At 42.6% G+C, this 24,167-nt stretch overlaps 1 protein-coding gene across 2 annotated transcripts in view; it reads right to left on the reverse strand.

Annotated features, from left to right (window-relative positions):
* Nucleotides 1-24,167, reverse strand: part of tfap2e (transcription factor AP-2 epsilon) — a 37,867-nt gene that overhangs the window by 3,684 nt on the left and 10,016 nt on the right. Inside the window, exons 3-7 of one of the 2 annotated variants that reach the window (XM_007908743.2) lie at nucleotides 22,767-22,827; nucleotides 11,726-11,863; nucleotides 5,095-5,323; nucleotides 4,486-4,604; nucleotides 91-232 (exon numbers count right to left, since the gene is read on the reverse strand). In XM_007908743.2, the coding sequence (XP_007906934.1) occupies nucleotides 91-232; nucleotides 4,486-4,604; nucleotides 5,095-5,323; nucleotides 11,726-11,863; nucleotides 22,767-22,827 (689 nt within the window). The remainder of the gene's footprint in view (nucleotides 1-90; nucleotides 233-4,485; nucleotides 4,605-5,094; nucleotides 5,324-11,725; nucleotides 11,864-22,766; nucleotides 22,828-24,167) is intronic. The other variant, XM_007908744.2, reaches the window with a different exon arrangement.

A 24,167-nucleotide genomic window follows, 5' to 3' on the forward strand; every position in this document is an offset into this window, starting at 1 on the left:
TTCAGTACTAAACCCCCATGTCTGAGTGGCTGGTGCTAGATCTGACGGTGGCAATTACAATCCGTGACCATTACTGGTTGAGCTACTCACTTGGTGGCTAAGAGCATGTTTTTCCGAGCGTGGAGTTCACTGGGATCCGAGTGCTGTCGGGTCAAAAACTCTGCTGCCGCCTTTGCCGGGAACTCAGTCTCGCAAACGTAGCCGAAATCCCGAGCCAGGTGCACAGCTTCTCCTACAGCACGCGAGAGAGGGAGAGGGAGGGAGAGAGAGAGAGAGAGGAGTGAGAGAGGCAACAAGGGTAGAGAGGAAGAAACTCTGTTGAATGTGCAAAGCGATTAAAACTTTAGCGTGAAAACACTGCTGTGCGCAATTGGCTGCCGCCTTTCACCCACAAAATACACCGTCATCAGTTCACCTGACAGTACATTCTGTGAAGCGCTTTGAGACCTCTCGAAGACTTGATAAGGCTGCCTTGTGACCCTGCCTTGTGACGTGTGAGCGAGTAAGAATGCTGATACCTCTCAAATAGTGACAGTATTTTATGCTCAGCCAAAGATATATATATATACAGTATATCAGTAAAAAGACATGTTCGCTCGGAAGGCTTTCAAGGTCTGTCCTGCAGTGATGGCTACCACCGTGTTTAAAGAAAACAAAATACTTCAAATACCTTTCAAATTTGGAGAGAGAGAGGGGGGAAGAAAACGCTAGGATGACTGCTGATGTAATACATATTTTTTTCAAACAGAAACCACTGTTTGTTTTAAGGGCACAGCGTTCTGATTTAAAATACAAGATATTTAAAAAAATTAGCATTCCCGCAAAATTTGTATTGGCTTCTTGGCAGTTTACATTCTGGAGCTCGTACATCATCTCTTAAAAGGCCGCCAGCTTTATCCTAAAAAAATAGTTTCCCCCAAAACACTGCAGCACTTGAATGAGAAGCGGTTTGATCAATAAAGAGATGCTTTGGCTTCTCCAGCGATCTCCCTCCCCACATGAAACAGTCAGTCATTCCTTAAATATGTAATGTTCACTTGTTGTTGCTTTTCCATGTGCTCCCACCACCCCCTGCCGTTGCTTCCTCCACTTTTTCCTTCCTTCCTTCCTTCCTTCCTTCCTTTCTCTCCCTATCTCTCTCTCATCGCTCGTCACTCTTGTTATGTTCATGTCACCGTCCCATATTTTATTCCCTTGGTTGATATCAATCCATTAAAAAAAATAGCAATTTGGTCACTCAATCCACGGCTGTTTGTGGGGACGCTGCTGTGCACAATTGGCTGCCGTGTTTCGCCCACAAAATAGAACGCTCACTCCACTTTACAGTACATTCTGCGAAGCGCTTTGAGACGTTTCAATGGTGTGATAAGGCGCTGTACCAAATGCAAGGATTATTAGTATTATTAGTTATTATTAATTCAGAGTGAAATTCATTCTGAGTTTGAAATAAATACCACTTGCAGCGAGAGAACGGGTACATATTGATGATTATGTCAAAGCAAACGCTTACAATCCCAGTGCGCACACGCGCACATTTAATAATATAATAATCCTTGCATCTGATATAACGCCATCATCACGTCTTCGAGACGTCTCAAAGCGCTTCACAGAATGTACAGTAAAATGTACATTTTGGTTTAAAAATATTTGCTCTGATTTGAATAAGAATAAATCTCATTTACAAGAAACCCAAATGCATCCAGTGACACAAACTCTGAACATTTCTCCCGCTGGGGTAACCAATAGATCAAGTCAAGCAAAATAATCACTGCAAATCTGCTGAAATATACATCAGCATCACCCATGTGGCCTGGGAATGTTATTAAGGATATATTTCAACTCGTCGTAATGAATTCAATGATTAAATTGCTCAATTCTTACTGACGTTCGGACGTACCGCGATCCACAATAAATATTCAGGCAATGAAATTTGCTGTTGTGGGTAAAGGAAAACTAGGGATCCAATTCAAAGTGTGTGAGTGTGTGAACAGTGATTAACCAGAATCTAACTGGGAGTTACTGAAACAGTCACTACACTTTACAGTATATCCTGTGAAGCGCTTTGAGATGTCTCGACGACATGATAAGGTGCTATATCGAATGCAACTCTTCTTATTATTATTATTAAAAGCTAATATAGATTTCCACAATTTTGTGTGATCTTAAATTTGTTACAGACAGAAACTAGTCAGCATTTTGGATCTCTGCAGCTGGTCAGATACAAAATAAATCTTAAAATAATAATGATCATAATCCTTACGTTTGATATAGCGCCTTATCAGGTCTTCGAGACGTCTCAAAGCGCCTCACACAACTGTAAAGTGAATTGACTGCGTTTTGTGGGTGAAACACGGCAGCCAATTGCGCACAGCAGCGTCCCCACAAATTGAACGAGGCAAAATTTCCATCGAAAGAGTCGAAAGAGGGACAAGCAATAGTTTGTACAAGGGTCCGAGGTTGAGCAAAACCCGACAATGAGACAATGACACAGACAGAGACAGAGAGGAGAGGTGATAAAGTGATCTGGAGAGACAACAAGAGGAACAGGGAGACAAAAATGGTGATACAGGAAGACAGAAAGTGTGATAGAACGAGATGAAAAGTAAGGAAGGATGATAGAGAGAGACAAGGTAACGTGGAGAGCCAGGAAGGTGACAAAGATGCAGAACGATAGCGACAGAAACGCAGGAATAGAACAGGAGGAGAGACAGATGCTCGCGAGGATCTTAAAAAAAGGAGAGACACAAAGTGAGAAAAAGAGAGAAAGAGGAAAGGCTGAAACGAAGGCGGGAGAGAAAAGGAAAGAAAATCACGCCTTCGAGACGTCTCAAGGCGCTTCACAGAATAGACGGTAAAGTGGATTGACTCGATATTTTGCGGGCGAAACGCGGCAGCCAATTGCGCACAGCAGCGTCCCTACAAACAGCCGTGGAGTGAGTGACCAAATTATTCTTCTTATTAGCTGCCCATCATTCTTCAGACAACATGAATCTCCGTAAAGAAACTGTAAATAACTACATATGGCAAGTATTACGTTCCTTACTTTAAGAGCCTGCAATAGAGAAATAAACCCGAGGAGATCAGCTGTACGGTAATGGTTTGTTATCGGCAAAAGGTCAGCAATTTCTGTTTAAGAGGCAAATCGTCATCTACTCGAACAAACTTGGGCTAATCAGGCGGAACATTCGGTTTGTCTGAGAAAATAGTACGATTTTCCCCTATAACAGACTGCAGTGTCTGTATCATTCCCACATCACATCAGTCATGAGACCGCTTTTTCAAACCAAATTCAATACATATATGGATTAAAAAAATGCCTCACAAACGGAAGACCATTATTTTAAATGTGCTCAAATGTAGAGCCAGTAGTGAGGGCGGTATTTAAGTAAGCTGACATAACAATTTGGGTTCAACATTGCCAGAGCTGCGTGTATTTTAAACACTGCTGCCTAGTTCCCCGTTTGAAAAGTAGGGCAGTCAGCAGTTGAGAGACCGACAGACAGACCGACTGACCGACCGACCGACAGACAGTCAGACCTTCCCCCACCCGACCTGCCCCACCTTTGGCGGTCTGGCCTTCAGCCTCTCTGCCCCCATCCTTTCGAACTCCATTCCACAAGCCCCTTCTCCTCCCTTGCCTCCTTCAAGGCCCATCTCAAGACCCTCCTCTTCGTCCGCACCTTCTACCCCCCCCACCCTCGCTGCCCTCCACCCCTCCTGAATCTGCGCATTAAGCGTTTAACTATAATAATAATTATTCTTACAATAACTAGCGACGGCTCAAAGCGCTTCACAGGATAGACTATAAGAGTGAACCGACTGCATATTTTGTGGCCGGCTTAACATTTTCCCGCGATCTCTTCGTTCTGAGGAGGACCAGCCTCAAACAAGGAATCTCACGATCGCTTTAAAAAATCCTTCCGGTAAAGTAAACCGGGATAAGATACGATAAAAAGTCGCTTGGGTTTTGACACAGCGACGGTTCACAGTGAAGCTTCTCTAAATGCTTCACACAATGCACGACCACAGCGACTGCTGTTACATGGGCAAACGTAGCAACTAATCCGAGCAACAGCATCTCACCATCTGTTTAACCTCCTTTCTTCCTTCACGTTCCTGCTTTTATTCTAATATTTCATTTAAATATAAAAAAAAATTTCCCTTCACCTTGCTCCCTCCCTCACCTGCTTCAAGGCCCTCCTCAAGACCTTTCTCTTCGATCGCGCCTTCGGTCACCCTCCTAACCCCCCCCACCCCCCTTATCCTCCACCCCAACCCCAGAGGGAAGGAGGTGACCATAAGCACCATCAAAAAGGAAGGTCTTTAGGGGAGATTTGAAAGTGGGGAGGGATGGAGGGAGAGAGGTCTCAATGAAGTGGGAAGGCGCTATATCAAATGCAAGGAGTATTATTATTATTGTTATTATTATTATCATTATTCCCCCAGTGCGTCAATCTGCACCAGTCCAGCCACACTGTGACTTACCTTCCACCAGTGAGGTGAGTAAAGTGACATTGGCAGCCTTGCGTCTCCCCGCAGGCAAATTCAATCCAATCTTTTCCAATTTCTCCCTCAAGGATCTCCCGCCATTTTTCGACTTGGCCCTGGAATGAAAGGAACTTTACTTTTGGTTGCTTTATACAGCGGGCAAGGCAGCAAGTCAAGCAACCAGCAGCTAAACCTGGTTACTCCGAGCGCTCTGTTTGACTATGTTCTACCCTGATTTGATTCCAACCTTTCAGTTTTGTTCCTGTCTGCATCTCTCCTTAGCCTTTGCCCCACCCCCTCTCTCTCTGTCTCTATTTCCCTCTCTCTCAACAACAACAACAACAAATTACATTTACTCAGCGTCTTTCACGTCGGGAGGACGTCCCAAGGCGCTGGGCTGGGCAGTCAGGGATTTGGGCCCGAGCTGGGGGTTGGAGATCAGGAGTGGGGTGGAGAGCGGGGAGGGTGGGGGTAGGAGGGTGACCGAAGGCACGGTCGAAGAGGAAGGTCTTGAGATGGCCTTGAAGGAGGGGAGGGAGGGGAGGGAGGGAGGTGAAGGGAAACCTGAGCTGGGTTTTATTTTTATTTTGCTATGCATTTGCCCACCTCCTGAGCACTCCTCCCAGCAGCGATGCGTTCAGGCACTCCGGGGGTGAGAGACGCCTCTGTACCTCTCCCACCGTCACCTTGTACTTGGACGTGGAGCTGAGCAGCGACAGGCGGCCGGGGACAGAACAGAACACCTCGTTGGGGTTCGTGACCCCTCCCACCAGACCGTCCTTCTGCAGGCTGAGAGAGGAGAGCGAGCTGCCGTTGGCTTTGATGGGCATCGGGACTGCGGAAGAGAGAAGCAAACGAGACTCAACAACAACAACAACGTGGATTTTTACAGCTCCCCTCCCGCAGGGCAGTGTCCCGGAGTCTCCTGACAGTGGCCTGAGCGTGGAGACGGGGAAGGAAGGGCGCGAGGCAGAGGGAGAGTGTTCCAGAGTTTCGGGGCGCAGTGGCTGAAAGCGCGGCCACTGAAGGTGGAAGGGAGGGCATGGGGTGGGGCGGAGGGGGGGGGGGCACGCAGGAGGCCGGAGACAGCGGGTTGTGGGTAACCGGGTCTGAGAGGGAAGGAGGTGCCAAGGGGTTCGCACGCGAGTGAGAGGCAATGGATTCACAATAGATTTCCCAAACCGCACTGAACAAAGATCCCAAAGCATCGATCAATCTATACTGTCCCGACACAGAGCGAGTGAGCGAGGCGTTCCAAGTGCTTGACAAATTGACACACGCAGCACGAGAGACAAGAGTGATTCACACACAATAGATTGTGAGCACTTGAGTCATTCAAGGGCGACCTACATGCATTCAGTCTAGACTTAGTTTTAGCCCAATATGTACACAAGGGGTAGGAGAACAAACTGCTACCTACAGCCCACAAGGGATCCCATTGCACCTCAGTTATTCCTCCTCTCTGCCTGGCAACGTTGCTCCTGTGATGATCAGTAACAGGCAGCTGAGCACTGATGTGAGGTTAACAAAAAAAACATCGCCACAAAGCGTACACACAAGAGCGGCGACTGACTAACTGCACAGCCCTACAGAAAACCAGTAGGAATCGTGTGGAAAAATAGGAGAAAAAAAGGGAATCTGTATTGCCAACATCGGGAGGCAATCACACAGGATTCCAAATTGTTTTTATATTACATTATTAGGGTCAATATGAACCAGTCCTTATAAAATTGCTCCCGATAATAAAACTTTTTTTTCAAAATAATAAATGAAACCATAGTGGTTTTTTCTCTCTCTCTCTCTCTCTCTCTCGCTCTCCAGCTCTCCCATCTATCCTGCAAAGTAAGAGCCATCCAGTCTAAGAGGTCCCACCACCCTCCCTCCAGTCCTGATTTCAGGTGCAAATTGCCTGGAGTCCTACAGAGCAGCGAATTCATCTATTTAAACAAGCGGTTCTGACTCGAGCATGAGATACCAGCTTGGCCGTGAGCCTGACTGATTCTGGTTCCTACTGGCAAAAAAGCAAAGGCCTTTGGTCTATTCGGAAGCAGAGTTGCCTGTAATAAATATATCTATGGAGCGCGGGGGGGCGGGGTTCAATTATTAAATTATATTTATTCATTCGTACGCCATCAGAGCTCCATATGGCTGTGAAAAACACAATCAAAAGCCAATCACTGAGCAAAGCTTCGTCGTGTCCGGGTTTGATCCTGACACGGATCCTGTTCACACAGCAGCAACTCATTCTGTTGAGCTGGGAAATCATCAGCTGCAGCGCATTAGTTACGGATGTGTAGACCACTCGCACTTTTCCAGCTTACAAAACCATTGCAGATGTAACTTTGCTTCTCGGCCAAGGAACGAGAGCTCTGACTGTGTAGACAGCCCAGTAAACCTGAGGCAAATTGCTTGCCACTGAGCCCCATTGGGTGGCTGTGTTTTATACCATTGCATTCTTTACACGGAGGCGTGACGAGATGGGGAGAGTTCAGCAAACCCATCCGAATCGGCCTAAAACAAGCAGTATTTTCTAATAGCGTTTCATTGGAAGATGAATTCAATTGTCTGATTGATTCCTTTCTAACCTTCCCACTCTCCCTCCCTCCTCCCCCCCACATACTCCTCCTCCTCCATAAACACATGCACACACACACAATAAATGCACATCTTGGCTGGCTCCTGTAAACAGTTTCTGTAGCAAATCATGGTTGCATGCAAACACATTGTAATTTGATTCCCCTGAAAAATTCAGTTGATATAAATTGGATGCAAACTCGCTTCCCCGCCTGCTGCGTAAACAGGACTGGAACCGGTGCAGCCAGTCGCACAACATACAGATCTGCTTGTTTTGTTACTACTTTGTTTCGCCCTAACCCATTAATGGGATTTTACTGTACACTTATACGTAGCCACCCCAATAGCAGCACACGCAAAGCAAACAGAAAGAACAAAGCTTAAGTCAATGGAACGCTGCTGACAAAGTCACGGACTGCACCACTGGAGGTTACATTTCCCTGATTCCAAATCTCAGTCTCAACAAACCATCCCACCCTTCACTGCCTTCCTGCCAGGCAAGGCCTTCACTACTGACCACTTTTGGAAGGACGGACCACTTCAACCACCAAGACCTCAAACTATGGGGTTCCACGCAAAACCAAATGAGGACGAAAACATACCCTTTCAACAAACTGTGGGATAACTGTCTAAACTAACCTCCTTATCCCCCATTAAAATGTTATTGTGCACACAAAGTATTCTAAACTCACAATGCACACCCTGTCTGCCTGTAATACTTGCCACATATGAAGATACACTATATATTCTATATAATATAATAGCAAGTAGAAGAGTATAATACTGTCTGTCTTTGGCAAAAACTGTCCTGTAGCCAACCAAGTAGATATTTGTTTACATACTTCATGTCAGATTATTTATTACTTTGTAATAATAATAATTCTTGCCCTTGATATAGGGCCTTATTGCGTCTTTGAGACATCTCAAAGGGCTTCACAGAATATAATGTAAAGTGAATTGACTGCGTATTCTGTGGGCGAAACGCGGCAGCCAATTGCGTACAGCAGTGTCCCACAAACAGCCGTGGATTGAGTGACCAAATCAATATTTTTTTGATTTCTTTTTTGATTTCAAGCTAGAAGGGTTATGAAATCAACGAAACCTTAAGTTGGCTTGTAGACTCACAGCCTCTCCATACCCTTCACTTTACGTAACATAAACTAAATCCTTTTGTTAAACTAAAACTCTGCTGCTATTGCTATTGCTCACTGTGTTAGCTGAAAAGGATTTGACCATAGGGATTTGTTGCTGTGATTATGTTTTGAAATGCCAGTGTAAAAATAGCCTTGAATTTATAAAGAACAGCTTCATTCAATTGTCACACAGGCTTACACCAACTCATGATTCACAGAATACTCAAATTAATTGTTTTCTTTTTCCAATAATTTCCAAGTTTATTGAGCATAAAATATCTACTTACGTCAGACAAATAGAGATTTTCAACACTCCTTTGTTGTTTACCTGCACCTCAAAACCAAACCCTACCCCAACCCCAAAGCCAACAGCTCTGCAGGAAGGCTTGACAACTAGACACAATGGGGTGACCGTTCTCAGACACGGAAGGTGGACACTCATCAAATATGATAACATCATTTTGCTGCACATAGTACAAGTTCACCATCACACCAAACACACAGTCATTGCAATCATCTAATCTGCGATAGTTCTCCAGTTGTGCAAACGAGACCTGGCCAAGAACCTGTGAGTGTGAGGACATCCTGTGTTATGTGTTCTTCTTCATAATTTTTCTTTCGTTCTTTGGAACCTCTTGTTTATCCACCGTTGCTCAAATGAAATAAACAGATTCTCTGGATAACGCTGCTCTCTCTCCCTGACTATGATGGAGACATCTGGGAGACACATGAGATAGCTGCTCCGATTTTCCTCCCTATTCCTTAGAGAAGCAGTTTCCCAGGAGTTCAGTGATTCTCATTAACAGTAAAACCAAGCTTGCTACCTCTCATGTGTTGAAAGTTCAACATAGTATTTTAGTGAACATCTGAGTATAACCACTCTGTACTGATCACAAGCCACCTCTCAGGTGAGATTCTTGTAAAGGTTTGTAGTAATGGAATCCTGTGGGTTAGTGGTTAGAGCACTCGCCTCGCAAGCGAGAGGACCCGGGTTTGATTCCCGGGCAGGGCGAAACTTTGGGCAAGTTTCCTTACTCCACGCGCCTTTGTTTACCGAGCGGTAAGTAAGAAGCCGGTTGTTAGTCGATTGGCGGATTGCCTTTCCGGGGGCAATAATCACTTCAAAAACAAAATAATAATTGGGTCACTCAATCCACGACTGTGTGTGGGGACGCTGCTGTGCGCAATTGGCTGCCGTGTTTTGCCCACAAAACATACAGTCAATTCACTTTACAGTATATTCTGTGAAGCGCTTTGAAACGTGATAAGGCGCTGTATCAAATGGAGGATGACACAATTACAGATGGGCCCTGCCCCATAGTCAAATAACCTGTCTAAGTTCATGGATAGCCTTTGATCACTGCAGTCATAAGAGGGGAAGTGAGAATCAAGAAATGTTTATGCACATATATTTGGGTTATTCCTCAATCCAGTTTCACACACTGTTTCTCTCTCCTTCTCCGCAAATACCATGTACTTATTTGCCACCACAATCTTCTTCCGAACGACAAAACAAAAATCGCTGAAGGTAACAATTTCTCATTTACACCTGGATCCAACGGGTTTCCTGCACCAAAATATCCCCCGAAACACGTCAACAAGAACTTTATTTGTTTCGCTGCGATATCTATGTCAACCACCTGCCTCTTTCCCCCCCTCATCCTTTTGACTGAATTTCTCTTGGAAAAAAAAAGCCAGCAGGTTTCAGAAGCATCATCTCCGAGTGGCTGAACACACCCTGTCTTGTCTTGCGTTGGAAACAACAAACAGCTGAGGTTCACTGAGACAGTGCACCTGAAACCTGCACGGGTGCTGTTACCGGAATGAAGGGTGCGCACACTGTATTCGGATTGTGCGGTAATTAACCAATTTTTACTCATTTGCGCATCCGAGTGGAAATCAGGCCCCGGGACTGAAAAATTGACTTACTTGAGGCTCTTCCTATTCTCTTTATGAAAACGGAAGAACAACAACCCGAATTTAAGATGATACTAGTGCAAACAAACCTACGCTGCTATTGCAGTACTTGATAATTTAGCATGATAATGCGTAAGAGGATATCCTGGTTCATCTTAAGATTTCTGCTGGAAAATAATATCCGGGGACACAGTATCTAGTTTGGGACATGACCTGTCAAGTTGGATGGTGGAAGGTGAACTAGATGGACCTTACTTTTCTCTCGCCCTGGCAAATTCTTATGTTCTTATGTTCGTAGGCTCCCTTCACCCTCTCTCTCAGGGAAAGTGTCAGGCTACACGCTAACATTGTTTCCTCAATCCTGTACACCCTGCTCGACAAGAACTTAAGCCAAGTCAGAAATCGCTGAAATGCCAATTGTAACGATATTTAAGCCGTGTTCATTCTACCCAACTCCCCGTGTTGAGAAAAATGTAATTTATTTTAACGCCAATTCATACACGTGGCTTCCCTTGGTTATTCAAAGGCCAAGGAACTTTCAGCAACCACTGGCCTCCGAGAATCAGTGACTTAACACTCGCTGTGTGTCACACTGGAAACAACAAACAGCTGAGGTTCACTCAGACCGGACACCTGAAACATGGCATTAGTGTTTGTTAGCAGAGTGAAGGGGACGCACACATACTGTGCGTTCAGATTCTGCGCTAATTAAAACCGATTTTTACTCATTTGAGTATTCAAGTGGATTGAGGCCCCCAGGACTTTTCAGGACTGAAAAATGACTTACTCGAGGCTCTTCCTACTCTCCTTTGTAACCCGGAAGCACAGCAGCTCTGCATTTAAGATCACATGTGGCCTAAGGAGCCAAACAAATTCACATGCTCAGGATTTCATTGATGGCTGCCACGTTTCGCCCACAAAATACACAGTAACTACACTTTACAGCATATCCTATGAAGTGTTTTGAGACGTCTTGAAGACGTGATAAGGCGCCAAATCAAATGCAAGAATTATTATTATTATTTAGTACTGTATCTGAATATCAGCCCCACTGACTGACTGACTGACAGACAGAACCACCTCAATCACTCAATCTGTTTGTCTCATTTTGAATGTATGCTTTCCTCGTAATGACTCTCAATGGCAATGATTATCTTGTAAACCGAAACCTGCTTTGAACCAAGTTGTCTATAAGCTTTTTGTGGCAGAACAGCCAAGGCAGGAACCTCCACATCTGCATCCTTAATATTTTGAAGGACTTTAGGGGAAGGAAATTCCATACTAAGCTCCTCTGCCTTGGCAAATACGCTGACAAGCAGAAGACAACTTCCTGCCAGAGTCATCTCTCTCGCTCTCTCGCTCTCTTTCTCTCTCAACTCTATGTATCACATCCTGTAGCTCAACGAGGATTCAACGGGACACAGAGAAAGTAAACCCAACACAATATTTTCCCGACAAGTCAAAAAAGCATAGGATAAGGATACGTTCAGTTTCAGGGTGTGAAGAGCAATTTCAGAATAGACAGGAGGAAATATTTCTTTACACAGAGGATAATAATAATCATCAACAGCCGGAACCAGGAAGGGTGGTAGAGGCTACGACACTGGACTCACTTAAGAAGCGGTTTGATGCTGAAGTAGGAAGACGGCAAGGTTTGTACTCTGGAAGGATGGGATCATATGGGTCGAAAGGCCGGCCTTCTTTATCCAAACCTCTCTTGTAATCTTGTGTTGAACGCATCATGTGGGCAACTGTGGAACAGAACCCCAAGTTCTGTTACTCGCTGTGTGGTGCCACACATTCAATGTTGGAAAGTCTAGAGCATGGTGCATCACCAGAGCTGGGTTTTATTCAGTTAGAAGCAGACAAGCAAGCGCTACACAAAAAAAANCTCCAACATTCAAAGTGCGATGAATTTGTTTAACAGCTTTCCCAATATAGCAGATCCATTCAAGCATCAAGCCAGTAAGTTCTCATCTAAATTGTAGAATTTCATGGGCAGAGCACAAAGCAGAGGAACAACCAATATGTGTGTGTAACCAATATGACCCATTAAGGATTGCAACGCTCTTCAAATGAAACCTAAAGCTTTGAATAAACTTAATTGGTTTAAACCTGCCCAGCAAAAATCTATTAAGCACCGTTTTACTTGTGAACATTTATGAACCGAACATTCTTTTTTTATGGTAAGGGCTGGCACATTAATTCCTTTATGACTTTTTTTTATGTTCCCAAAATGTTTCAAGTGTATTATCGAATTTTACCTCATACTTTGAATGGCTGTGATCTGAGGTGCCCGTAAAATCCGATCGCTAATGTTAGAAACTGCAGACCGCTATTACTTTAATGCCCTGGGCGCACGTAATTTTATTTTTAACTACAGACCGAAGGAAATATATATCAAGCGGAAAATAAAATTGGGGGAAGAGGTGTCTAATTGTGTGTGTTTTGGTTTGTGTGCGTGTGTGCGTGCGTGTGTATACACTAGTACAAAAGTTAATAATACAAAAAAAAATTGGTCACTCAATCCACGACTGTTTGTGGGACACCGCTGTGCGCAATTGGCTGCCGCGTATATCCTGTGAAGGGTTTTGAGACGTCACAAAGACATGATAAGGCACTATATCAAATGTAAGGATTATTCTTATTACAAAATGCAATCATATACTGCAACTTACACAGGGGTCAACAAAGCGTCATCAATCCGTGTATAGCTATAATGTCGTGTAAAAACTTATTTCTAACCCATTCAATGTTCAAAGAACAGCTTTCAATATGGCACAACAGCACCAATCCTTTAGATTCTATAGTGTTATCTTTTTTGCTTATATGTCACACTATATCTGCATTATTTCTGATTGTTTTGTTTCATCCACAAAAATATACAGTCAGTCCTCTTTACGATATATTCTGTGAAGCGCTTTGAGGCGTCTCGAGACGTGATAAGGCACTGTAACAAGTGCAAGGATTATTAATATTATTATTATTATTGTGCAATGGCGATATCAGAAAAACTCATTCGGAGGATTTCAGACCCACGTTAACTTATTCGAAACACCAGGTCAGATAACTCAACTGTTATTTAATTACAACAGTGCCACACAATAACTGTCTAGTATAGCTGTCTAAAATAGGAACAAGATGTCAAGCTTGCACTCAAAATCCCTGACGAGAGGAATTCTGTCGCGAAAATAAAACACAGTTGAGGTCTAAGTGGGACAGTGATGTGATCAAGTGTGACACCTTTCTGCTGTCCTATGTGAAACGTCAATCTGGTTTATAAGCATAGCCACCTCGTATCCTGAAACCTTGGAAATCTCCAATAAAGATCTTATTAACAAAAAACATGTCCAAACAATTTAATTTGAACATAAAAATGGTCTCTCTCTCTTCTCTCCCTCTTTCTCTCTCTCTCGCTCTCTTGAATAAAACGATAGGTGCTTGAGACGTCTATTAAACATGAGCTTAAAGAATGTTAAGGTTATCAATGTTGAAGTCGGGTTTAAAAATAACAATTTGGGACATCTTTACTAAAGTTGACCCAATATGGAGACAATCTGTAATGGGTTTGGCTGTATTGTTCTGACAGTTTGTAGGCTGTGTCTGCTTTGGTTTATATAGGTACAGAGAACGCACTGTGACATGTAAAATAGACTCACAATAATCATTAACTATGTATGTAACATTTGAATAGTAGAGTCAGTATTTTCTCCAGAAGGTTAATCTAAACTCTGGCTGAAGGCCTGGGTTATTTGTAACACACAGAGGTCTTATTATCAAGATTGCTTCCCGACACAAGAGCATGTACGATGTAGAAGATATAATCTAACAAGCTCTTTATTTTCCTCCCCAACTCAGTCTTTGCCCAGCTGCTTGTTCCCTCGTTGCTATTGTAACGCAACAGTGAACGATTATTAAACAGGCTTGTGAGTGGATTGGATTAAAGTTTACTGGCATGCCGGGCTGTGTAATATGTGCATAGAGAGGCCAGCCTTAACAGTTACAATTACTGTACATCCCTTTTAAAACGCTGAAGTGTTTCCTGCAGTGACCGAGTCAATGGCATAACAATGCTTCTTTAAGGCCAGGGGTGAAGGGAAATATATTACTGTTAAAACTGTGGCAATTGAAACAGATTTTTATCACGCTCCTTTTATGAATGGGAATTTTTGGGGGAGGTGGGTGAGCGCGGGTGGTGGGGGTGGGGGTGGGGAGGGTGGGGGGTGGGGAAAGGCGAGATTTCATACTCATCAAAATCGATTAATGTACAACGTTTCTGCATGGGTTATTTTCACAGCCAAAGCGAGTGTTTGAATAACTTCCAGCAGAAAATGTGGCTTGTTTTCTTAATGAGAATAAAAGCCATCTGCCACAGTTTGCCACTAATCAGTAATTATTGCAAACTGTACAGATCCCCAATATACCAACGCAACATCCACTTAGCACAGCAGACACAACGCCGATCAAAGTCAGAGACATTCGGACGATAAATTATGTTTAATATGTGCAAAAATAACTAAATAAATAACTAAACTCGGTCACTAGCTCATTCATTTACTGATGATGATTTCATAGTTTTGAATGAATATTTCTTGCAAGAAATAAGTAAAAGAAAAAAAATTTAAAAAGAGAAAATTTAACCCCCCCCCCCCCCAAAGAAACAGTTTTATTCTTATTTTATTTTATTTTCAATAGGATCAGCCTTTTTTTTCCGCCCACAAAATGTACAGTCATTTCAGTCAATTTGGAGCGTTTTCTGCGAAGCACTTTGAGACGTCTCGAAGACGTGATAAGGCGCTGTATCAAATGCAAGGATTATTATTATTATTGTTTTTATTACTATTATTATAATTCAGACCTTACTGATAAGTGTGAATATTTCTGTTAAGCGAATAGGAACCCAACAACTCAAACCGTTCGCGCATTTTCAACTCATTTAAAGTGGTTGGAATGGAAAATCTAAAATCATACCTCGTATACCTTCCGGTTCACTGAACGCCTTTAGCTGTACATTCTGGTTAAGTAAATAGAGATTGAAACTAAACCTGAAAATTTATCCTGAAATAAACATTCCCATATTGCCGTGTGAAATAACGCAGTGTCTATGTCTCAATATCTGTATGATGTGTATCGTGTGTTGCGTGTGTTGTATGTATTGTGCGTGTTGGGTGTGTTGGGTGTTGGGTGTGTTGTGTGTAATAGCTCATGTGGTTTGGCTAAGTAATGCTTCTGATCATTGTACAGAAGATGTAGTCGGTAAATAAAGATACACTCAGCATCCAACACTGCGCACAGCTGCCTCAACGTTATTTAAGTTTCTTTTCTTTTTAAGTTTGGATATGGAAACGCTGCCGTTAATTCGCTGAATGCCCTTACTTAAAACAAAGCCTAAAATTCCCTGATCGCATTAAAATGTAAATGATTCCATGTTTTTTATTAACCAAATGAGATTATTATTACAAACAGTGGTGGCCAGTGTTAAAGTGTCTGTGTTTTTTTTTCCCCCTTTGTGTTTCGCCCACAAAATACACAGTCAATTGACTTTACACTATATTCTGTGAGACGCTTTGAGACGTCTCGGAAGATGTGGGAAGGCACGATACCAAATGCAAGGATTATTATCACTGTTATTGTTTCAAAATGCTTCGTTTTATTTTTGAATTACTCTTTAATCCTCTATTCTAGTCCGACATTGTTTGTCTATGTCCCTGCTGTTTAAGGTGCTTTCTGATACCGAACCACAAGTGCGGTCGCACAATCTGCTTCCATGTCAATGTTATTTGCAACCGAGTGCCGGGAAATGTGACTCACTCTTATTTTTTCTCCTGTCTGGAAAAATACCACAACAAAAGCCTCTGCTCAGTGCTTTTTTTCTGACGGCCTAGACATAAAGATAGCTGAGATCCGACACTGTAGGAATCACAGCACAAGCCTGCAGCCTGACTAACACTCCCTTTTTTGTGCTGGTTGTATCTTTTGAAAGATGCTTCTGTTTACTTACAGCACTGTGGCAATTTATCTCACTCTGCGCTTTTAATCTTAATTAGGCTGAGTGCACAAGCGCCCAGATGATTTTAAGTGTAAAATGGGAGGGGAGGGAGGGAGGGAGGGAGAGCGGGCAGATATTTTGCCCACAAAATACACAGTCACTCCACTTTACAATCCATTGCGTGAAGCGCTTTGGGACGTCTCAAAGATGTGATAAGGCGCTGTATCAGATGCCAGGTTAATTATTATTATCACTACATATTGCTATTTATTGTTTCGTTGGTGCACTCATCTAAGCACTGTTTAGTCTTGATTCAGCCCCTGCATTTCTGAGTTATTTGAACAATGATTTAATAAAATAATACATCTCATTCTTCGGATAAAAGTCGAATTGACGAATCTCAGGATACATTTCATGTGGAACACTTATGAATGGATTAATAATAACTTCTTGCATGACCTCAAACATTTAATAAAAAACATATCTCATGCAAGAGCATTTTGGATCCTGGATGTTTCCTAAACAAATCACTGACACCAGCAATAAATACACATTCACCCATTTGAAAACACTCAAATGTGTAAACTAATTGTTGTGGCAACATTCTTACCCACGATATGTCATATCCCCAATAAAATGATGTGATCACACATTAACAACAAGGAGTACTGCAGGTTAGAAATATATAATGTATGGCATATTCGGTGAAGCGCTTTGAGACATCTCGAAGATGTGTGATAAGGCGCTGTATCAAAATGCAAGGATTTACTTTTAATGAAGTTAAAAAATATAAGTTAGGATGGGTTTTAATTGAAATGTTCCAGGAATACAATGCAATTTTAATTCCATTACCGGTTATTACAGTACAGAGAAACGCTATTGTTTTCTGTTCCCTTAACACAAAGTCAGCTCAGAGCCTTAAGTGGAGTTGACAGTGGATGTATGAACATAAAAAATGCACATCATTTCCGAAATTGTTATCTCAACCGGTTAAACAGGCTATCTTTTATGCATTGAGGGAATTTACTCAGAAAATATTTGATCTTTCTGGTTAAGATGACTGCTCTCCCTCTCTCTCTCTCTCACTCTTTCTCTCTCTCTCTCTCTTTCTTTCGCTGGGAATCATATTTGAAGATTACACGGCAAAATTGCCCACTTAAAAGTCCCTCTTTGTTTAGGAGTGATGGGAGTGGGTGAACCTCTATCACATGAGGCTGACCAGGGTCCTTTAATCCCAAGTTACCATCACTTCCTCACTGAAGGACCAGACACTCGGTGACTGATGTGGGGACAAGAGTTGCTGACGACATTAGTCCTTTCTGCCTTTTATGGAGTGACCCAAAAGTCGTGATGCCATTACAATGTCTAATAAGTCTTAACGAAATGATGATATTTTCATTTTTTTTTAGATAATAGGGTAGATATCGCGGCTTTTTGGTCACCCGGGGTTTTGAGTGGAGTTTATACAGTACAAACACGTGAAATGAACAGGTTTAATGCGTTTCAACCCAGGCTGCAAAGTTAATATTGGCACTTGGGTACATTTGGCCCAGAAAATATACAGTCAGTTTGCTTTACAGTCAACAACATGATAAGGCGCTTTATCAAATTAAAGTATTACTGTTATTAGTTATTATTATAGAGTTGCTCAGTGTAGTTTAGCTGGCACTATGGTCAGTATAGAGGCATACACAAGATTATTTTAAGTGGATAAATGCTGTAACTCTGCACGGATGGGGGTGATTCTAAAAGAATGGGTTTAATCAATAATTCACAAAGGATTGTTTTATTAAAAAGCATAATCATATGTGATTTCAGGGTATCTCCATCAACCATGTATGAGTGCCGTGCCAATGCTTTGTAAACAGATAGTCAAGAGATAATTCCATTTAAGTGAAGTAAACACTAAGCAATAATGAGGCAGCAATAGAGAGAGAGGGAGAGAGAGAGAGAGAGAAGAATGGTGACATCTAACATCTGGGCACAACTCTCTCTGAAACTGACCTATTAACTTGCTGTTGTTGTTCTAGTGGAGAAAATTTTCAGTTTAATATCTGATACACAGTTTCACCCAAAAAATATACAGTCAATTCCCTCGAGAATAGTCTCGAAGACGTGATAAGGCACTGTATCATCAGCATCTTATACAGAGCAGTGCTCAAGCTGCCACTATACCCTGGTTTTAAAGTCCCACAAGCAGCCGTGAAAGAATGACCGACCCATTTAACTGAGGAATTATTGGCCCTGGCACCAACGGCATTCACTCCCTTCTCTTTGGAATAGTGACATGGGATCTTTAATGTCCCTCTGAATACACATAATAATAATAATAATAATAATAATAATAATAATAATAATAATAATCCTTGCATTTGATGTAGCGCCTTATCACGTCTTCGAGACGTCTCACAGCCCTTCACAGAATAGACTGTAAAGTGAATCGACTGTATATATTGTGGGCGAAACGCGTCGGCCAATTGCGCACAGCAATTATATTGCAATATAATACAATATCGCTTTTCACGGAATATATATCCATGTGGGTTGAGAGGCGATTGGGACAGCTGGACAGTCACTGAGGGATCTTGGCAGATAGGGTTCAGAGCTGAATCCTCACAAAGCACCACGAGGGAAAACACATTGCGTAAATCAAGCCTCTTTCACTGCCCACGCAGACTGGTTTGTTTGAAACGTTTGGTAAAATACGACATAAGGATTTGATTTGAATTTGCTTTTCTTTTGAAAAAAAAATGTGGATGTCCCACTGTTTAGCTGCAAAGTCTGTACACTGTGGGGAGAGGAGAGGGGGGCGGGGGTGTGGGGGGTGGGTGGGCAGGAGGGGAAGGGTTGCTGCTATTTTATTTCCTGTGCGATGTTTTTTTTGTGCGCGAATGCATTCTGTTGTCACTTATGGGTTTTTTTTTTAGTAGAAAAATGCAGGTTCCGCAAAGGAAGGGACTTGAGTGTTTTCGTGGAACAGGGTTTATGCTGCAGGACAAATATAACAAATTTTATAAAAAATTATAAAGCGGTCACTCAATCCACGACTGTTTGTGGGGACGCTGCTGTGCGCAATTGGCTGCCCCGTTTCGCCCACAAAATACACAGTCACTACACTTTACAATATATCCTGTGAAGCGCTTTGAGATGTCTCGAAGACGTGATAAGGCGCTGTGTCGAATGCGAGGATTAATATTATTATTGTTACAAGCTGAAAATCACATTTCCCCACGTTTGGGAGCAAAGAAAATGTCATTAAAAAAAAGGATGGTAGAACGTGTCTCTCCGGCAGTTATAGGGGTTAGTGAGGGGGTACAGAACTAATTCAGAATTATATTATATAATAATAATAATCCTTGCACTTGACATAACACCTTATCACGTCTTCGAGACGTCTCAGAGAACCTCAAAGTTTATATCCTAAAGTGAATTGACTGTATATTTTGTGGGCGAAACGCAGCAGCCAATTGCGCACAGCAGAACAAACTCCCCCCCCCCCCCACCCCACTCTCCCAAAGGACAGCCAGGCTCCAGAGAGGGACAGAGTGACTTCCCAAAGCCAATCCCAGATAGAGAGAGAGAGAGAGTTAGCACATCACAGCGATTGCAGTGTCCCAGCCAATGAGTAGGTTACTTAGTGGCTGAGCTGAGATTATTCAGGCTGGTGCGTGGCTGATGCCTGTCTCTAATGCTTGCAATAGCTCAACAGGGGCTAATAGTGAGAATGAGAAGTAAGTGAGCCCTGGAGATGGGTAATGAAGGCCAATCTATCACTCTATCTTCCCCCCCTCGCACACACACACACCTCTCTCTCTCTCTCTCTCTCTCTGCCCTCGGCTCATCTGCGTTTCCTGCTCGTGTTTGCTGTTTCCCGTTCTTTCATTTTTAATGTGATTTGTTTCCTTTTTCATCTACCTATTTATCTATCTTTATATCTATCTCTCTCTCTCTCTCTCTCTTTCTCTGTATCTCTTTCTATTGCTATTTATTTTTTTTAGTTTGTTTGTTGCTTCACTTTTGTTAGAATTCTCTGATCCCAACCCCCAGTTTGGGTCCAAATCCCTGACTGTCCAGCGCCTTGGGACATCCTCCCGACGTGAAAGGCACTTTGTGAGTGTAATTTGTTGTCGTCGTTGTTGCTCAGGTCGAAATATAAAAGTTTACAGAACACAGTCATTCATTTAATTATTTATGCATCTGTTTGTCAGTGCCAATGTCGCAAAAATAATAATAATATATTATATAATAAGAACTTTGCCTGTGGCAGCATTTTTTTTAATAATAATAATAATAATAAGGGAATGGAGTACAGAGGGAATGAAGAATTCTGCAGTAAAAAAACTGAAGGGAATGACAGAGAACGTCAGAGCCAGGCTGCTCCAGTACTGATATATAGGCCCAGTAAACACAGAGGCGCAAAAGTTATTGGATGGAAATTTACTTGCATTTACAGCGCAGTTAATCAAACAGTCACACACTGATGACATGTCACTTCCAAACTGTCCATCCACACCACCACCAACAACAACAACTTGCACTTACGTAAGGTAAACCTCACGTATGCCGTATCAGTTGGGACCCCCTACATTTTGTACGACTTATGCAAAGTATGAGTTACGTCAAACTTGCGTAGAATATAAACTCTCGAACGGGACTTGGGCAGATGTAGGACAGATGATGTCGGGCGATGATGCGATATTACACAGATCAGACCAATGTATCACGTAGGAAAGTGAAGTGTCTCAAAGCACTTCACAGACAGAGTGAAGTGGTAGAAACTTACATTTAGTACTGAACGGGTTAATATTGGGAGCCAGCTGATGGTCTGAGACAAACTTGTATTGATTAACCCTTACTGTATTCAACACTGGCCCTGCTCTGACTCACCCACACTGCGATCAGCATCGGTTTACACTGAATCACACGCACTCTGGTTTTAACACTGCCTCACACTGGGATCAAACACATTTTATTCCTCACTGTCACACACAAACACACACACACACACACACACATACACGTACACACATACACGTACACGCAGACACACTGAAGTAAACTTGTGATTGGCACACGCTGGCTGGATCATCTTCAGTGACAAGTGGGCGAGTTAGCAAGGTCGCAAAGGGAAGAGATTAGAATTTTTGCTGCGCGCACACATACACACGCACACACTCGGCGGTCGAGAAAGGATCCATATTAACTTTCAAAGGGAACCAGATAGATATCTAAAGGGGAACTGTCCACGGGAGGAAAAGGAGAAAGAGAAAAAGCAGGTAAATCGGGCTGAACGGATGGATTGCTCTTTCCAAAGAGGCAGCAGAGACAAGATGGACCAATGGCCTTCTTCTGTGCTATAACTTTCTATGGGGGTCGGTGTTTTATCACATTCAACTGCCAGGATCACACGTAGAACGGTCTCAGAAGCCAAGACTTTGGTAAAATGCGGAGCCTCAGAGTTAATTGCAGTTTCAACATATAATTTTTACCTGTCCCAGGGCACTGCTGTGTACGCGTAAGTCAGACTGCCTTGTGCTCTAAGCAAACTTCACCACTTTTATTATAAGAAGCCTTCAATACAATACAAGTCTGGTCCCGCTCAGTACATCAACTCTCAATAAATGTCCTCATGCACACACAAAAAAAGCTTTTAACCATTGTGTACTTTAGCTACAGGTTTTATATCTAGGTTTTTACAAGTTGTAGGCGTGTGTGTGTTTGTGTGGTGTGTGTGTGTGTACTTAATAAAAATAGCAAAGATAAGGAAGCTATCCCTGTTCTCGGCATTGGGAAATTATTGTCATAACTAAGATCAGGTCTGGGGAGGAGAGAAACAGAACCCATGTGGTACTGGATATGTGTAACCAGGTCTATCATGTAATCTCTGTGTGTACAAAGCTCCCCCTGTAACCTCACTAAATTATTTTAATTTAGGCCCTCTGCCTTTAGCAAACAGGAACAGAGACGGGCAAATTATTGTCCTGATCCCTGCATATTGAGCCCACAAAATATACAGTTAATTCACTTTACAGTATAATTCTGTGAAGCGCTTTGAGACGTCTCGAAGATGTGATAAGGCGCTATATCAAATGCAAGGATTATTATTATTATTCTAAGTTGCGGATAAGTTCAGAGAAACATTTCTACCTAGTAACGCTGTAACCCAGCCATAACTTGCCCACGTTTACAGCGTTAAATGGACACAACTTAATTGAGGGAGATGTTATCAACCATAAAGCAACCAATAAAGGTAACATTGCAGTAGATAGAAGGTGGGGATATACACAGAAACAGTGCAGAGGTCTATTTTGTTGAGTGTGTGTTATCAGTTTTTGTAGAAACTGGTAGCAATTTTATGGATAAATGAATATATATATATATATATATATTGTTTTCCTGAGTGGCTTATCCCCTTTACAAGAATATATATACAGGGTGACCAAAAAATCTTGATATCTACCCTATCACCCCCCAAAAAATATATATAACCATAATTTTTTTAAGACTTATTAGACATTGTAAAGGCGTCACAACTTTTTGGTCACCCTGTATTTCTCACAAATGAAATGATTGAAATAAGCGCTAATTCATTCAGCATAGGCTCAAAAACACATACAAACAAACAAAACAAAACAAAACAAACAAGCAAACAAGAGATGGGTTACCTTTTTTGATCACAGACTGATCCAATATGTGCATCCCAGAGCTGCCGGTGTCGTCCACAGACTGTAAAGGGGGAAAAGAAAGATAAACCAAAGGGAAAGAAAAAAAAGAAACAGATCACTTAAGATGAACAGATTCCGAATATAACAACATTTTCTCTCTTTCCATCACCCACACCTTCCCTTCCTCCCCACCTGCCCATTGGGATAGATTCAACTGTCCTCACTGCCCACAAAGTCTCTCTCTACCTATCTATCTCTATCCATCAACCTCTCCAACTATCTATATCCATCCATCTATCAATCCATTTATCTATCTCCCTCTAGGTATCTCTTAACGACTGCGAAAGCCGTATCAAATGCAAGGATTATTATAAATATTATGAATTATTATTATTTTTTCTTGGCTCTGTCTACATAACAACGAGGCCAACTTGTCATAGTGGGCACTGGGCAATGCCTGTGTGTGTGTGTGTGTGTGTGTGTGTCTATGTGTGACTGTGAGTGTGTGTGTGTGTGTGTGAGTGTCTATGTGACTGTGAGTGTGTGTGTGTGTGAGAGTGTCTGTGTGTGACTGTGAGTGTGTGTGTGTGTGAGTGTCTATGTGACTGTGAGTGTGTGTGTGTGTGAGTGTCTATGTGACTGTGAGTGTCTATGTGACTGTGAGTGTGTGTCAGAGTTAAAGCAGATGTTACAGACACACACCGGTCCTGGTTTGGGGGAGCACTTGGCTCCCTATGTCCTGCTGGTTTATGATCACTCGGGGAGTACTGCATCATCATCACCATCATCATCAGCAGCAGGAAATCCTATTTCACTTCCCAACAAACTGACCCGTCGAGGCTGTGGTGTGAGAACCAGACATACAGCGTTTGGGGAGGTTATTAAGCGCTCTTTTCCACAAGCGTGTGCGAATGACCCGATGTGATAGGAACAAAAGCACTGGGACTGGTTGTGCTGTCCCAACACTCGCCTCTGCGACCACAGGAGATGTGCAGTGATCACTGGGATCTGCATTGCTCAGTGAGAGGGGTTTGCGACTCGTCCTCTCTCCAAAAGGGGGGGAAATAGGTGCAGATTTACGAAACGCGCGTAAGGCGATGTGAGCGAAAGGAAGTAGGGATTTGGTTTGATGAGAGAGATTCGCACAGACAGACTTGGTACCAGAAACACTCTCATCCTCAACACCTCTCTCTCTCTCTCTCTATCTCTCTATCTCTCTGATCGACAGAGAGGGTTCCAGAATCCAAACCCGTTTCGTTTCCTCCTTTTAACCAGTCTTTTGCCCATCACTTTAACCCTAACCCTAACCCTAAGTGTGTGTATAGTTTGTAATTAATTCATAATAGTAATTACTATTACCGATGGTTGAGCCTGGACTGCAAGTGTAAGAGTCACCACATT

Source organism: Callorhinchus milii, unplaced genomic scaffold (assembly GCF_018977255.1).
Source record: "Callorhinchus milii isolate IMCB2004 unplaced genomic scaffold, IMCB_Cmil_1.0 Scaffold10, whole genome shotgun sequence".
In the NCBI taxonomy this organism is placed as follows: domain Eukaryota; kingdom Metazoa; phylum Chordata; class Chondrichthyes; order Chimaeriformes; family Callorhinchidae; genus Callorhinchus; species Callorhinchus milii.